At 38.8% G+C, this 16394-nt stretch overlaps 1 protein-coding gene across 2 annotated transcripts in view; it reads left to right on the forward strand.

Moving 5' to 3' along the window:
• Positions 1-15597, forward strand: part of tdo2a (tryptophan 2,3-dioxygenase a) — a 72583-nt gene extending 56986 nt beyond the window's left edge. For both annotated transcript variants that reach the window (XM_069922865.1, XM_069922867.1), the window contains exons 9-13: positions 7607-7664; positions 9824-9903; positions 9988-10078; positions 13819-13984; positions 15183-15597. In XM_069922865.1, coding sequence (XP_069778966.1) covers positions 7607-7664; positions 9824-9903; positions 9988-10078; positions 13819-13972 — 383 coding nt within the window. In that variant the 3' untranslated portion in view covers positions 13973-13984; positions 15183-15597. The remainder of the gene's footprint in view (positions 1-7606; positions 7665-9823; positions 9904-9987; positions 10079-13818; positions 13985-15182) is intronic.
• The last annotated feature ends 797 nt before the right edge of the window (positions 15598-16394 follow it).

A 16394-nucleotide genomic window follows, 5' to 3' on the forward strand; every position in this document is an offset into this window, starting at 1 on the left:
CAACACAGATTGCTGGCGCAGTAATAATGTTGTACTAACTGTTATGCTACTTGTACTGCCCTTATAGCTTGATGAGGCCCTTTAACAGGGCTGGGCTATGTGGGAAGATGATGAAGTAGCTTTGGAAAGGAAATAAAGAGATTTCCATGCAAGCAGCAGAGTTTTGACAGCCTGAAGACAGTATGGCTCAAATCGAGCTGTGATAACTCCCTAGGAGAACACAGGGTACTCAAAGTATGAACAACCTAGATATATCTGATTCCAGAATGATGCCTGCTAAAGAAGGACCTAATTTACAGACTACAGGAAGTGAGGTTGGAGAGGTTGATAATGTTTTATTTTCTTGGTCACATCAATGGCAAATATTTAATGGAATAATGAGGCACTACTGATCCAGAATAAACAAAGATCTTAATCTAATAAACAATTGGTAATGAGAAATTAATGGGACTGAAAGGTAATAAATCCCCAGGATCTGACGATGTGAATGCAATGGTTAGCATTTTGAAGGTGGAATCTGAGACAGGGGATGTACATGTTAGTCATTTTCTAAAATTCCATACATACTAGAGCTGTCCTCACAGATTAAAAGATAGAAACTGTAACTCCATAATTTAAATAGTGGAGATATTGAAAACAAAAAGGCAAGATTTAAGGTGAAAATTTTTTAAAGGGGATTTGTGGGGAAGGTTTTTCTACACAGAGTGGTTGATTTCTGCAACTCATTGTCAGAAGAGGTGGGGGTGTCAGACATTTTAATAGATAAGGCATAGATAAGGACCAAAGGCAGGCAAATGGTGAGTGTAGTTCAGTGATTTTCAAACTTTTTCTTTCCACTCACATACCACCTTAAGTAATTCTGATGCCATTGGTGGTCTGCGATTAGTATGGGATTGGTTAAGGTGGTTTGTGAGTGGGACAGGAAGGTTGAGAATCACTGCTCTAGACCCAATTGTTACTGATATATTTTGCTTGAGAAAAATTGTCATTGGCCCATTTCCTTTCGAGTTCTGAAACCGGGCACATAACGAGTCAATTAGGTACGATTAAAACAGTGGTTTTCAAACTTTTACTTTCCACTCACATACCACATTAAGCAATCCCTTGCTAATCACAGAGCGCCTATGGCGCCTATGAGTGGAAAGAAAAAGGTTGAAAGCCACAGGTGTAGATGATCAAAAAGGTCATTATGGACAAGCTGTGCCCAGTGACCCTTTACTGTGCTGTACTGTTCTGACTCTAAGATCACATCTTTTCCTTCTAAACCCCAATACACATGGTGTTGTGTGTGGAGGAAATGTGGCCTCTCTGCCTCTCTGGAATGTGTGTATTGCAGGTGGTTACATGTCCTCCCTTTCTGAAACTTATTTGGAAGTCCCATATCCTGTCAATCAAGGTTGGACTCCAGCCACCCATTAGTGTACACTTGCCATTGGCTGATTTAAATCACCTGGGGTCATTATTGGATAGAAGCACAGATTAGCACTGTATAAAACATCAATACACAGCAAATTCTTTCTCTCTGCCTCATGGTCCAAACTCTGGGCATCACTCCATGCCAAGTCACTACTTTTGACATTGCTGGACGTGTCGCATGTAAGGTGTGCACCTCACTGAAGATGTGCCATAGTATTGCGATAGATCAATACTTGCAGAAAGCCGCACCCTGCATTGGTACAGGGAACCAAGTGTGTGTAAGAGCCCTTTTTTGTAGAGTGTATAACTCAAGTTTGGGAGCATGTTGGGTATAGGTTGTGTTGGGAAGAGTATTATTTTCGGTGGGTTCACAGAGACCGAGTCTGGACATAGTGTAACAATCATACATAACAGTAATGAACTGACAGGAGACAAACAGGAGAGAACATTAAACAGTGCTCAATTACTATTTCACTTAAGCAACGATATAGACATTCACCTTGGACCTAGGTTGGAGACCAACAATAATGAAACTATACTTGACATACTCCCACACTTGAGTACACACACACTACAAACAGGGATTCTTACACACACTCGGTTCTCTGTATTCATCGGGGGTGCAGCTCTCTTCATGAATTGATCTATTGGAATACTACACCTCTGCTTCAGTGTAGTGCACTTCTTACCTGTGACACTTCCAGCGATGTCCATAGTAGTGTCATGGCATGGAGCGATATCTGGGGATTGGACCATGAGGCAGAGAGAAAGAATGTGCTGTGCATTGGTGTTATATACAGTACTAATCTATGCTTTTATCCAATAATGACCCTAGACAAGGTGTGCACTAATGGGCGGGTGGAGTCCAACCTTGAATGACAGGTGATGTGACTTCTAAATAAGTTTCAGGCAGGAGGACATGTGAACACCCGCAATACACACATTCCAGACAGGCAGGGAGGCCATGTTTCCTCCACACACACCAAACTATGACATTAATTCTCACCCAAAGAATCAACACCAAATCTTCTCAAAGTTAATGTTAATGCTGACTACAGTTTGCATTCAACCCCATCATCCCCTCAAAATTGATCAGCAAACTCCAAGACTTGAGCAAAGGTAAGAATACAAATTGAAGAACTGAGAATGAAGAACCTTATTTTAAGTAATAAAACAATGACATGAGGAAATCTGGAAAAATTGTGGGTTCTGCCATCTTCTTCCATGAAAGTGATTTTAACCTGTTCCAAGAAGAAAGTTTCAATCCCGTGAATGCCATGAATCATAGGAATTGTAGAAGGATACTTCTTTAGAGCCAGTTGGGTCAATTTAATTTGATTGCTTTACCACTTATCTTTTCCTGGATCCACTGTGTAATTGGATCCTGGATTTTCTCACATCAAGACCCCAATCAGGTAAGAACTTCTCCACAATCTCCATCAGTACTAGAGCACAACAGGGCTGATTTCTTTGCCCTCTGCTCTACTCACTTTATACCTATGACTCTCTGGCTTGGTATGACAACAGCATCATCTACAAATTTGCTGACAATACCACAGATGTGAGTTGTATAAAATGGGGTGATGAGTCAGCTTACAGGAGGGAGACTGAAAACTTGGCTGAATGGTGCACCAAAACAATAACCTTGCACTCACTGTCACCAAAACCAAGGAGCTGGTTGTGGACTTTAGGAAGGGGAAACCTGAAGTCTGTGATCACTGGGGAATCAGAGGTGGAGAAAGTGAGCAAATTTAAATTTCTGGGAGTCAATATCTCTGAGGACTTTTCCTGGACCCAACACACTAATGGTATCATGAAGGAAGCACAACAGTGCCTCTACTTCCTCAGGAGCTTGCAGAGGTTTGGTATGACACTCGAAAGCTTGGCAAACTTCTACATATGTATAGTGGAATGTGTGCTGACCATCTACATCATGACTTAGTATGGGGACACCAATATATCTCAGCAGAAGGCCTGGAAAAAGGTAGTGGACACAGCCCAGGACATCACAAGCAAAATTCTCCCCACCATCGAGAAAATCTCCATGGAACGCTGCTATTGGAGAGCAACATCAATCATCAAGGATCCGCATGCTCTGTTCTCACTGCTGCCATCAAGGAAAGAGGTATAGGTACCACAAGACTCATACCACCAGGTTCAGGAATTGTTGCTACCCCTTCATCATCAGACTCCTCAACAACAAACTCAATCAGAGACCTATTTAAGGAAAGTTACTTTGCATATTATGTATTTCTGGATTTTTTTTCTCTGAATGGCACTGACAGATTGTATACATTTCTTTCTTCATTTGCATTTCTCTTTTGTTTACGTATCTTTCCTTGAGTACAGTTTTTTTGTTCTACTGACATTTAGAAATACTGCCTGGCCAACAGGAAAAAGAATCTCAGAGTTGCATGTGAGGTCATGTATGTACTCTGACAATAAAGCTGAACTTTGCCTGTCTAATTGTTTGCTCTACCCGCATGCTTCATTTGTGAATAATTCCTTACCCCTTGATACAGTGATGTTTTGTTAACTCTCTCCATTTAAACAACATTCTTGTCTTATTCTCCTATGAGAGCGCATAATTTCACATTTCCCCAGATTATACCATATTTTTACACACACAATTAATGTATTCATCAGCTTTTGCTGTTTGTATACTCCTCATGGGAGAATGCTGGGAATATTTAACAGGTCAGGCATTATCTGCAGAGATCAAAAACTTGTTAGATAAATAAGCTTTCTGTAACTTTAGATTTCCAGCACAGATTTTTTTTAACCTTTTGATTACTTTACCACTTATCTTTTAATTGTTAGAAAATTTGGTTACAATTCATTCATTCTCTTCACCCGAGTCCTTAATGTAGTTTCCCAATAGTTGATGTATCTGCACTGAATTGCATGAAACGTCACCATTAACTTTATGGCCAATCAAGCCAGAGAATTTAACCTATTTCATTGTGAAGTGCAGAAGGACATGCTAGAATTTCACCAGTTACTGTTTACTTTAGCATGAGGGAGGTGACAGCCTAATGAATTTGCAAATTATGCCTGGGAAATAATGGCAGGAGGTGCCCTGTCCAATATCATGATGGATAGGATTTCCATGGGAAATGGGTATGGATGCTTTGCATCAGGCACAAAATGAGCTTGTGCACAAATTATGCATGGAATGGAGCTGCAAATCAATCCTGTTTCTTGGTGTTCCTGTTCAGAGGCTGAACTGAGGATTCCAACCTCAGCAAACTTTGTGTGCAGTTCTGGTCACCTCTCTACAGAAAAGATATGAAGCAGGAGAGGGTGGAGAAAAGATCGACATGAATGTTATGGGGGTTGCTAGTCTTGATTGATAAGGAGAGGGTAAATAGGCTGGTAATTTTTCCCTGAGGTGTACAATTTAATTGATGTTTATAAAATTACGGGGGAGGGGGGTGGTGGACACAGTTAATGTAAGTGATCACAGTTCTTTTCCAAGGCTGGAGAAATTTTAATCTGTAGTGGTTAGCGCAACTCCATTACAGTGACCCTGATTTGAATCCATCACTGCCTATAAGGAGTTTGTGCATTCTTCCTGTGTCTGCGTGAGTTTTCTGTGGGTGCTCTAGCTTTCCCCCACCCTCCAAAGACAAATTGTGGTTGTAGGTTAATTGGAGTACTTTGGCAGCATGGGCTCATGGGCAGGAAGGGCCTGTTACCGTGCTGTATGGCTAAATTTAAAATTTAAATATCAAAAAAAGTTAAACAGAAGGACTTAGATTTAATGTGAGGGGGAAAGATTAAAGAGGGACCTGATGGGCAGTTCAGCACACTGAAGGTGTTTATGAAATGAGCTGCTATCAATTTATTTGTTGATGATTTTCTGATTTTTTTGATGGAACAAATAAGTTTGTTACATAAATTATATGCAAGATTGGAAGAATATGGTAAGGTATCTGGTTATAAAGTAAATTGAGATAGAAGTGAAATTATGCCCCTAATTTTAGGGGATTATACTCAGTGTCAACAAGATATTCAATTTAAATGGCTGGTGAATGGAATAAAATATTTAGGGATCCAAGTAGATCTTAAGTTGGAGAATGTATATAAATTGAATTATGTACTGTTACTTGAGAAAATTGGTGATGATATGCATGTGGAAATTATTACCAATATATTATTGGGTAGGGTTAATTGTGTTAAAATGAATATATTTCCTAAAATACAATACCTATTTAAAATATTACCAATAAGGATACCATAAATGTTTTTTTTCCCCTCTCTGATAAAATAAATAAATAAATTGGAACTTTTCTTTGGAGGGTAAGATGTTGAGAGTTTCTCTGGATAAATTGACATGGAAATTTGAGTTAGGAGGGTAAATATTACCAAATGTTAAAGATTATTTTAGAGCAGGTCAATTGAGATTTTGACCTCTATTTTTGATGAGGAAGAAAAACCAGCATGGATTAAAATTGAAATTGATAAAATAGGAGAGAGGAAACCAGAAGATTTTATATATAAATGGGAATCAAAATTATTGTCTGGGGAGAGGGAAGCCCCCTTGTTAAAATGTTTGAATAATATATGTAATAAGGCAAATAACAAGAGAGGAATGAGGACTGCCCCCCTCCCTGACTAAGATGTCTTTGATTCAAAATCAACTTATTCCATTTTCAATGGATAATCAATTTTTAAATAGTTGGTCTTGGAAAGGAATTAGATGTATAGAAGATTGTTATGAAGGAAGGAATTTAATGTAATTTGAACAACTAAATAATAAATATGGGATACAAAATAATACACTATTTTGTTATTATCAAATGTGGGCTTATTTAAGAGATAAATTAGGTCTGACAATGCTATTACTGAATTGTGGTGATGTAGAAATGTTGATATGTAGTAGAATATATTATACATTTATTTCAGCTACATTTAATTTATTGGAGAAAGGGACTTTTAAATATGAGATATTTATTTCAGGACAACAGTGGGGAACAGACCTAAATACTAATACTGATTAAATAAATTGGTCAAATTTGTGTCAGGATAGTATGAATGTTAGATATGATATGATACCCAACCCCATCCAACCAATTTTCCCTTGCAACCGCTGCAATCGTGTCTGCCTGTCCCGCATCGGACTTGTCAGCCACAAACGAGCCTGCAGCTGACGTGGACTTTTTACCCCCTCCATAAATCTTCGTCCGCGAGGCCAAGCCAAAGAAGAAGAGATATGGATTAGTTCAATATAATTTTTTACACCCACTATACACAAAAGTTAAATAGATTGAAGTTGGATTTATCACATCAATGTTTTAGATGTGGTCAGGAGATCGGTACTTTATTACATTCAACTTGGTCTTGCCCTAAAGTGAAATCTTTTTGGTCAAATTTGGTGAGTTATTTATAACAAGTTACAGAAATCAAATTTCCACAAAATCCAATGTTATTTTTATTAAATAATGAAATAAATAATTGAAAATATCTATATATCAAAAAGAGCTTTTAAAGATTGCTTTATACAAGAAAATGTATAGCAATAACATGGAAATCAAATACCCACCTGGGATTGGAATGGTGGAACATGGAGATGCATAGCTGCATTCCTTTGGAGAAGATTATTTACAATTTGAGATATGTATAATATATTTTAGAAAATTTGGTGCCTGTATCTATAAATTGAGTGAATTAATTTATAAATCTTTTCCTTAAGCTTTGATCCTCATTGACCTCCTTTTGGTGTATACAAAGATTTAAATAATTGATGCCTTGTGAGAGGGGCCCTCCAGCAGCCAGGTTGCTATTCTATTTCTTACTTTTCTTTTATGCTATTTCTATTTCCTTTTCTTTGCTATTGGGATTTATTTAGTGGGGGTTGAGGGGTTGGGGTTTATGCCATCAAGTAATGGATTTGATATTGATACGTCATTACTACGTATTTTATATCTGGTTATAATTACATGTATGTAAAACTTTTAAATAAAATTTATAAAAAAGAAATAAGCTGATGGTGAAAGTGGTAGAGGCAGGTAAATGTGTAACATTTAAAATACATTTAGACAGTATCATGCATTAGAATATGGGCAGAATGTGGGCAAATTTGACCAACTTGGGCAGACAACTTGTTTGGCATGGACAAGTTAGGCCAAAGAGCCTGTTTCCATCCTTTAACACTCTGTGTCTTTAAACCTGTGCTTTTTCTCTTCAGGTGAACGGAGAATATCATACAAAGCATTACAGGGGGCTCTCATGATCTTCTTCTATAGGTTAGTAAAGTTTTTTAAAAAGGGAAAGGAGATGAATGGTACAGGTAAACCAGCAAATTACTACAACCTCTTATTAAATCAAGCCCAGTTCATTTTGCAAGGATTGATTCCTTGCTGATGTACTTCCAGCAGGCACTGGATGGAAAATTCTTGGTGATATGGCTACAATTCCCTCTACATTCTTCCTGTAAGTGCTACTCTACCAGGGTTTGGTCATTGGAACATCCAAAACAAATGCTGACTACAACATTCTTTGGCTTGGCTTCACGGATGAAGATTTATGGAGGGGGTAAATGTCCACATCAGCTGCAGGCTCGTTTGTGGCTGACAAGTCCGATGCGGGACAGGCAGACACGGTTGCAGCGGTTGCAGGGGAAAATTGGTTGGTTGGGGTTGGGTGTTGGGTTTTTCCTCCTTTGCCTTTTGTCAGTGAGGTGGGCTCTGCGGTCTTCTTCAAAGGAGGTTGCTGCCCGCCAAACTGTGAGGCGCCAAGATGCACGGTTTGAGGCGATATCAGCCCACTGGCGGTGGTCAATGTGGCAGGCACCAAGAGATTTCTTTAGGCAGTCCTTGTACCTTTTCTTTGGTGCACCTCTGTCACGGTGGCCAGTGGAGAGCTCGCCATATAACACGATCTTGGGAAGGCGATGGTCCTCCATTCTGGAGACGTGACCCACCCAGCGCAGCTGGATCTTCAGCAGCATGGACTCTATGCTGTCGACCTCTGCCATCTCGAGTACTTCGACGTTAGGGATGAAAGTGCTCCAATGAATGTTGAGGATAGAGCGGAGACAACGCTGGTGGAAGCGTTCTAGGAGCCGTAGGTGATGCCAGTAGAGGACCCATGATTCGGAGCCGAACAGGAGTGTGGGTATGACAACGGCTCTGTATACGCTTATCTTTGTGAGGTTTTTCAGTTGGTTGTTTTTCCAGACTCTTGTGTAGTCTTCCAAAGGCGCTATTTGCCTTGGCGAGTCTGTTGTCTATCTCGTTGTCGATCCTTGCATCTGATGAAATGGTGCAGCCGAGATAGGTAAACTGGTTGACCGTTTTGAGTTTTGTGTGCCCGATGGAGATGTGGGGGGGCTGGTAGTCATGCTGGGGAGCTGGCTGATGGAGGACCTCAGTTTTCTTCAGGCTGACTTCCAGGCCAAACATTTTAGCAATCACAGTACACAAGGTTTGCTGGTTACAGTATTTGTAATATGACTCCCAATATGAAATTAGAGGAGGTACAAAAAGGTAAAGGTTAAACTTTCTGAAAGTTTCTGATAATCAGCCATTGCCTAAGTGGAAATCTTATACGAAGTGGCCATATACCTTGTTTCTCCATCTTCCAGCACAGGTACAAAAGGAGATTTAGATTATCTGTCTGAAGCTTAGATAATTTAGAAAAATCCATTGTTTATGTATTTTAAAGGGAATGATTCCAGTGCAGACCATTGTCTCTACAATGTTCAACGATGTTGAGTTTTTTGGATGGGGTTGATAATGAACCTGTCCTGTCATCCGCCAATACCCAGTGTAAAGACGATACCATGCCACTGCAACACTTTGAAAGGGCCTTCATAGGGGCACTGTAGGGGTGTTTCTTGCTGTCCTCTCCACACAAAGACATAGTCGGTGGACTTTAGGTCCGCAGGAATGTGGCAGGGTGGAGAGCTGTGTCTAGGGCACTGAAGTGTTGGTCAGGAGGGGGGGGCTGAAGTGAATGTCCACAGGTATGGTAAGTGGGAAAGCATACACCATCTTGGCGGATGAGACTAGTAGATCTTCCTTCATTGCTGTATACCTTACCCTTGAAAAGATGAAACTTAATCCCAAAATGTTGAAACTGAGGACTGGGTGTGAGGCGGGGGTGGGGGTGTTATGGTGCGTGGTGGTGAGGGAATGTATCTATGAGGAAAGTAAATACAATTTGATGCTTTGCATTGTTCAACCAAAGAATCAACTGAAATATAGTGATGCAACCAAAGTCCTTGTGAGATGTAATTCTCAATCATTTTACAATAGTCGTGCAGATTGTTGCAGGGGGATGAAGACTCAATTTTTGCCCATTCATTTGCTACATGCCTTCAGAATCGTGAAGACTGAATTAAATTTAAAATTGAGATGAAATTGTAAAAAGTAACTAAATTGTTTGTTTGTACTGTTTCCAGAGAAGAACCACGTTTCCAAGTACCATTCCAGTTACTGAATTCACTCATGGATATTGATGCCCTTGTGATGAAATGGAGACGTGAGTTATACTTCAAACTGTTTGCATATATAGATTCACTGAAACATACTTTTATTAAAGTTGTAATTTCTTCTTTTCCCTTAGATAACCACGTTTGTACAGTGCAAAGGATGATTGGAAGTAAAGGTGGCACTGGTGGATCATCTGGTTATCTATATTTGCGTTCTACCTTGAGGTAGGTTAAAGGAGAACTATTTAAAAACACAGAGATGTTGAACGTTCTCCGCTGATTTTTGCAGCATCCATTGGAGGTAAAGATATATAACCCACATTTCGAGCCTGAACCCTTTATCAATAAGCTTGAAGAAGGGCTCAGGTGCAAAACATTGGTAATACGTCTATCTTTATCTCCTATGTACACTGCGAAACTGACTGAGTTCTTCCAGCATCTCTGTATTTTTACTAAAATCACAGCATTTGCAGACTTTTGTGTTTCACCTTTAAGGACAACTATGTAGCATATACTATGGCAGCACTACAGAATAAAGAGACGTCTACACGGTGCAAGGATGAACCAGTAACTCACTTTATTATTTGAATTCCTCGCGCTGCGCTCAGGGGAACACCCGCTTCCGGTGATGTGTGCACCGGCTTCTAGAAGTGACATCAACGCATCACAGCGTCACTCCTTAGCCAGTGATGCGCCACCAGAAGCGGGGTGCCAACTGCGGGCTTCTCCTTGGGAGTGAAGGGGGACCCATGCCATTTTGAGTCAGACACTGGGACGGCGATTCTAACCGTGGGCCGCTCGGCTCGCTACACCCACGTATTTTCTTGGCCTTCCATAATCCTCTTCCAAAGTGTAAAATTGACAGAACTCCCAGAATTCCAATCCCTCATTTTTCTAGAGGACTTAACCGTCCTCAGTTTCATCATGCTTGCCTGATCTGTCTCTCAATTCCGGATATCTTTACTATGATATTATGCTAACTGCATCCCTCTGGAGATAGCTTGCTTCCTATAAATGGGTACTACACCATTTGTTACTTCTGATAAGTAGTCTCTCCGAGTAAACCTGTCCTTGCATTACTTGCACAGCTACTTCTGGGGCCTATCATCAATTGGAGAATCCACACAAAATACAGTATATTCAATTAATTTTACTAGTTTGTATTTTTGACAATCAGTGACATTATCTGCTTGGATCTTTTGAATTGATCCCAATGCATTTATCTATGTGGTGTCCTTTGTCAGCCAGCATCCATAGGTTGCCCTGTGTAAGCTATGAAGAGCTTCTTTCTGCTTCAAGTTCAAAATCATTAGGCATGCTGAATGCAACGTTATTAAAGTGACAGTGGCCAGTGTTTGAATCCAGCACTGTCTGTGAGGAGTTTGTACATTCTTCCTGTGGCGCGAGTTTTCTCCGGGTGCTCTGGTTTCCTCCCACACTCCAAAAATGTAGGCTGCATGAGTTTTGTGGGCCAGGAGGGCCTCCCACCATGTTGTATTGTTAAAATTAACTCAATGACGTTAAGGAGGTCGGGATATGAGGATCATCTGGGGGAAAAGGCATGATCAGCTGTGAACTTGTTGAATATTAATGCTTGCTCGAGAGATCATATAGTCCAGCCATTCTCAACCTTTCTCGGCTGAGGCTCCCCTTGGACTTTGCCCAATGTTTATGGGCCACAGGGAACTGTGAAGCTGTCAAGTTTTGATTTCTTCCTTACTTCTACCGAATAAACAAAAAACTCACAAAAAAAAATGTTTTGAGGTGAAAAGAAAACAAGGACCATAGGACCCATTGAAAATGGCTAATAGTCTATTATTACTGATCTTCCTCTTGCTCTTTCACTTCTACCCAACCAGATATTTTAGCTAGACCTCAAAACCACTTTTCTAAAGTGGGTTATTTCAGTATTTATTTTCTTAACACTGGCAAAGTTGTATTGTACCTGTACTGTGAAGCCTGCTGCCAAGTTGCTTCTGTTTGTTATGCATTTTACCCCCTCATTATATTATTTGATCCTTTGACCAAATAGACAAAAGTTTGTGAGAAATGAACATTAGATTGGGTGAAAAGAGAGACTGATTTTCTAAACTCCAAAACCCTGCTTGAGATCAAATATACTCTTATTAGTTCAATCTCATGTTGAGAATCTTGCTATCACATCTTTTATTTGCTCTTGTTTGTGATAAAATGTTCACTGAGAAAACATCGTGTCTTCTAAAGTTCATATGTTATTGTGATCTTGGTGCATTTTAAAAATGATCTGAAGTTCAGTAATTCTGCAACTTGCATTTAAAAAAACCACTCTGATCAAATTTTCTGTTGGAGGGAGTTTACACTAGCAAAATCATGTCATCATTTGAAAACCACATAAATGTAATGTTTTCACACTATATAATATATATATAAATATATAAAAATATATATAAAACTATATAAAATGAAGCAGAAACATCAAGTTGGTCAGATCATGAGAGGAGTTTCTTGGTAGTGCAGACTGAATAATTGGGAAATGCAAAACTCTCTCAACACATGATGAAAATAAAGGCATTTGACGTGCAAAGTTCATATAGTCAGTAGTAGTTTGGTAGTGGATAGTCACAGGAGTTGATTCCTTTAAACATGGAAACAGAATCAAACTTTAACTTATCTCTATTAACTTACCCAATCTTAACCCCCTTCTAATTCTAAGCGCACGTGTATATAATGTGTGTGTAAATTTAAGAAAAGTTCTTTGGTTCACAGTTCAATCTCTCTTCTCATTCTTCCAAGTTCACTGGTTGTAGGCAATTCTTATACTGTGCACAGAATTCAAAATGCATAAAGTTCAACAGGCTTTGGTGCTAGAAAGGTAAATGTTTACCGCTCAGGAAGGTTCTTGTAGGGTTTGCAGAGAGAGAGAGATTTGTTGTTCCAGGATTTCCACAACTGAGGTACCACCATTAGTCACGTCAATGTCTTGCTGATGAAACTTACCCCATCAGGGTTCTCCAGCTGATAACCTCCTTCTTTCAGGCTACCACAGAGATCCTTCCTGTTCCTATCAGACAGATAGCACTTCCAGCCATACACCACTCTGGAGCTTTCTCTTTGCAACAAGCTTCTCCTGGCTTGCACTGTTCAGCGGCTTTCAATGTCACACACACACTCTGGCTGAGAGATCTTGTTTCATCTCTCCTCTCTCTCTCTCTCTCTCTCCCCCCAACTGAGACTCCTAGAAAACCCATGTGTCTCTCTCACTTGCAAAACCCCCCACCTTCTTCAGCAAACAACAGGAGTTATCCTTGGTCAAGCTGTTGTCTTAGGTAAACAAAACCAAGGAGTGACCTTCCTGTGAGCACTTTGTAGAAAGGTCAGAAGCCAAACAGCCAAAGTGTCTCCAGTCCAAACAATAAGTCTATTCATTTTATGACATAATTTCAATTAGCACTTACTTGTGAAATGTGCATAGCATTCTCCATAGTTTTTGTAAAGTCACTGAATATGAATTCTTCAGTATTTCAAATAAGATCTGTTTTAAAATGTGTATGTATGTAACCTACTCTCATTTTACCAAATTCTCCCAATATTTATCTACTCCATTACAATGCCAATAGAAAGATTTCTGCAACAGGGCTTTTGTAATGTTAATTCCAATGTTGTGGGATTCTTGATTGTACTTTTCCATTGCATGCATAAATCACATTAGCAACTGGTGAAATGCCCAAGTAACAATGTAGCTTCCCATACCATGACTTGCCAAAATAATTCACCTCACCACCAAGGGAAGAGCACAGGCTAACAGAGGCTTTTAGAACATCAATCAACAAACAATAATACCCACATTAGTGAGTGGGAAATATTTAAAGGTAAGAGCAATTATGTAAAGAATATTATATAACTACTATTCCAGTAAACTATTCACGATTTAAGCCAATAAAAAATTCAAACTTTGTTTTTTTTTCCTTTTCTATTTTCTGTTTTAGTGACCGATACAAAGTTTTTGTGGACCTGTTTAATCTTGCAAACTTCTTGGTCCCAAGACATTGGATTCCAAAGTTGACTTCGTCTATCCACAAATTCCTGTACACTGCAGAGTGCTGTGATAGTTCATACTTCAGCAGTGATGAATCTGATTAAAGTCAAAATCAGGTCAATCTTTTGGATGGTATATAATTTAGAAAGTAGTAATGTTCATAGCCTTAAAAGCCTTTAATGCCTTTTAGTTAAAAAAAAGTCACTTGTACGGCATCGATCAAAACAGAAAGACTTCTGGAGTAGATTTTAAATTGTGTGCTATTGAAATGCGGGCAATAACAAATTGAGAGCTCATGTTACATTTTTCCTGATTTTTATTTCTGTTGATCATTGTATTGATCAGTGTAATCTATTCGTCTCGCATACAGCTCAATAATGGTGGTTTTTGTAACAAGTTTCATGAATAGTCATGTAGCCCTATTTATATTATATATTATGTAGAATATGTAAAAATATCTTCTTTCCTTAATTGATCTTAATATAAGGTTATATTTCAAAAATGATTAATTTAAAATAGCACTATTCTGAAAATTAATGGACAAGTTTAATTTTACCAATATATTGTAAATATGTAAATTTTATCAAAAGGTCTGTTTTGATGATCCTTGTTAATGCCATTCAGAAGTAGAGCTGAGATGCTATGAAGTTGTATAGGACATTGTTGAGGCCAAATTTGGAGTCTTGTGTACAGTTTTGGACACCCATCTACAGGAAAGATATCACTAAGATTGAAAGAGTTCAGAGAAAATTTACAAGATGTTGCCAGGTATTGAAGAGCTGGGTTATAGGGAAAGGCTAAATAGGTTAGGATTTTATTCCCTGTAGCATTGGAGAATGAGGGGAGATTTGATAGTGGTGTACAAAAATATAATGGGTATAGATTAGGCAAATGAAAGCATGCTTTTTCCACTGAGGTTGTGTGAGAGAAGAACTGGAGGACATGGGTTAAGAGCGAAATGTTTAAGGGTATATTAGAGGAAAATTCTTCACTCAGAGATTGATGAGACTGTAGAACGAGGTGCCAGTGAAAATAGAGGATGTGGATTCAATTTCAATATTTAAGGTAGGATAGACACACGGATGGGAGGGCATGAAGTGCAATGGACCAGGTGGAATAAATCGGCAAGGACTCGATGGCCTATTTCTGTGCCATAGTGTTCTATGGTTCTATTCTAGTCATCAGTCAACAAAAATTAAAATAATTAAGTAAATCTGAGGGCATCATAAGGTTTAATGATCATTGTTAAGCTGGACAACATAAAGCAACATTCATGTAATATTTTGAAATACACTGATTTTTTTTATTTTTCAGGTGATATTAAAATACTGGCCTAATAATGATTAGCAGAGGCTTTGTCTGCTATTTTGCCACTCTGTTTTACAAACCACATCACCATGATACTTTTCGCCTTGTGGAGTAGTTCCTCTGGCTCCCCATTCTCATCACATCTATTTTATGAAGATCTGCTCTCATTCAACCACTGTATCTTTCATTCTCACACCCAACCTACCTCAACGTCCAACCTTTCAGTGATGGTTACTCATTTAGTGAGTAGTCTCATTTTAATTTCCTTCTCCATTTGTCCTGGCTGTGTGCTATTTTGTTCACCAATAGGAATGCTAATTGCATCATTGTAAACAAAACTGATAAATGTTGAAGGCAATATAATATTTTGTAAATTGGTACTATAAACTAACAGAAATAAATTATTTTAAATCAATTAAAATATTTGTGTTTACTTTTAATATTTCGCTATGGTCATTATTTTCATATCTATTCACAAATTTGGAGAACAAAGCAGTTACTTCTACAAACTAAACATTAAGTTTCTCATCAAGCCCAAAGATGCATTGTGCTGAAGGCATATTGAGTTTTTAAGTTGTCATTCTGTCCATCAAAAACTTGGAAAACATTTTCAGATAATCAAAAATCTGTTGAAAGTTCAGCAACCTGCAGCAATTATCTCTCTGTCTTCATAGATGCTGCATAACCTGATGAGTACCTACATCAGCCATTCTCAATCTTTTTTTCAGCTATGGCCTCCCAGCATTCTGCTCAAAGTTTGTAGGCCCCCTTCCCTGTGAAACAGTCAAGTTTTGGTTTCTGCTGTATTTCTACTGACTATATAAAAAAACACAAAAAATATTTGTGAAATATGCTTGAAGATGATTAAACTCTCACCATTCTGTGAAAAGGGATGGAATGCAAAGAATGTAGATGAGAGCTTGAAAACAGACAATACTAGCTGGTAGGCCTCTTCTTATCAGGAGCCCCAAGGATGCAAGGATCTGGTTCAGGCTGGTACAGTGACCTAAGGTATTCTATAGTTAGTACTGCGCTTGCTTAATAGAGACATGAATATTAACTTAGATGCCCCTAAGGAGGGAATGAACTAATTAACATAACATGCGATGTATGAAGAGGGAGGAACTGAGTGATACCTGTATTGATGGAAGGGAAAAGGAGAATGTTGTAATGTATTGGGATTCTGATTGAGAGAAGGTAATTGAAGGTGGGGTGATG

The sequence above is a fragment of the Narcine bancroftii genome, chromosome 3, assembly GCF_036971445.1.
Source record: "Narcine bancroftii isolate sNarBan1 chromosome 3, sNarBan1.hap1, whole genome shotgun sequence".
NCBI lineage: Eukaryota > Metazoa > Chordata > Chondrichthyes > Torpediniformes > Narcinidae > Narcine > Narcine bancroftii.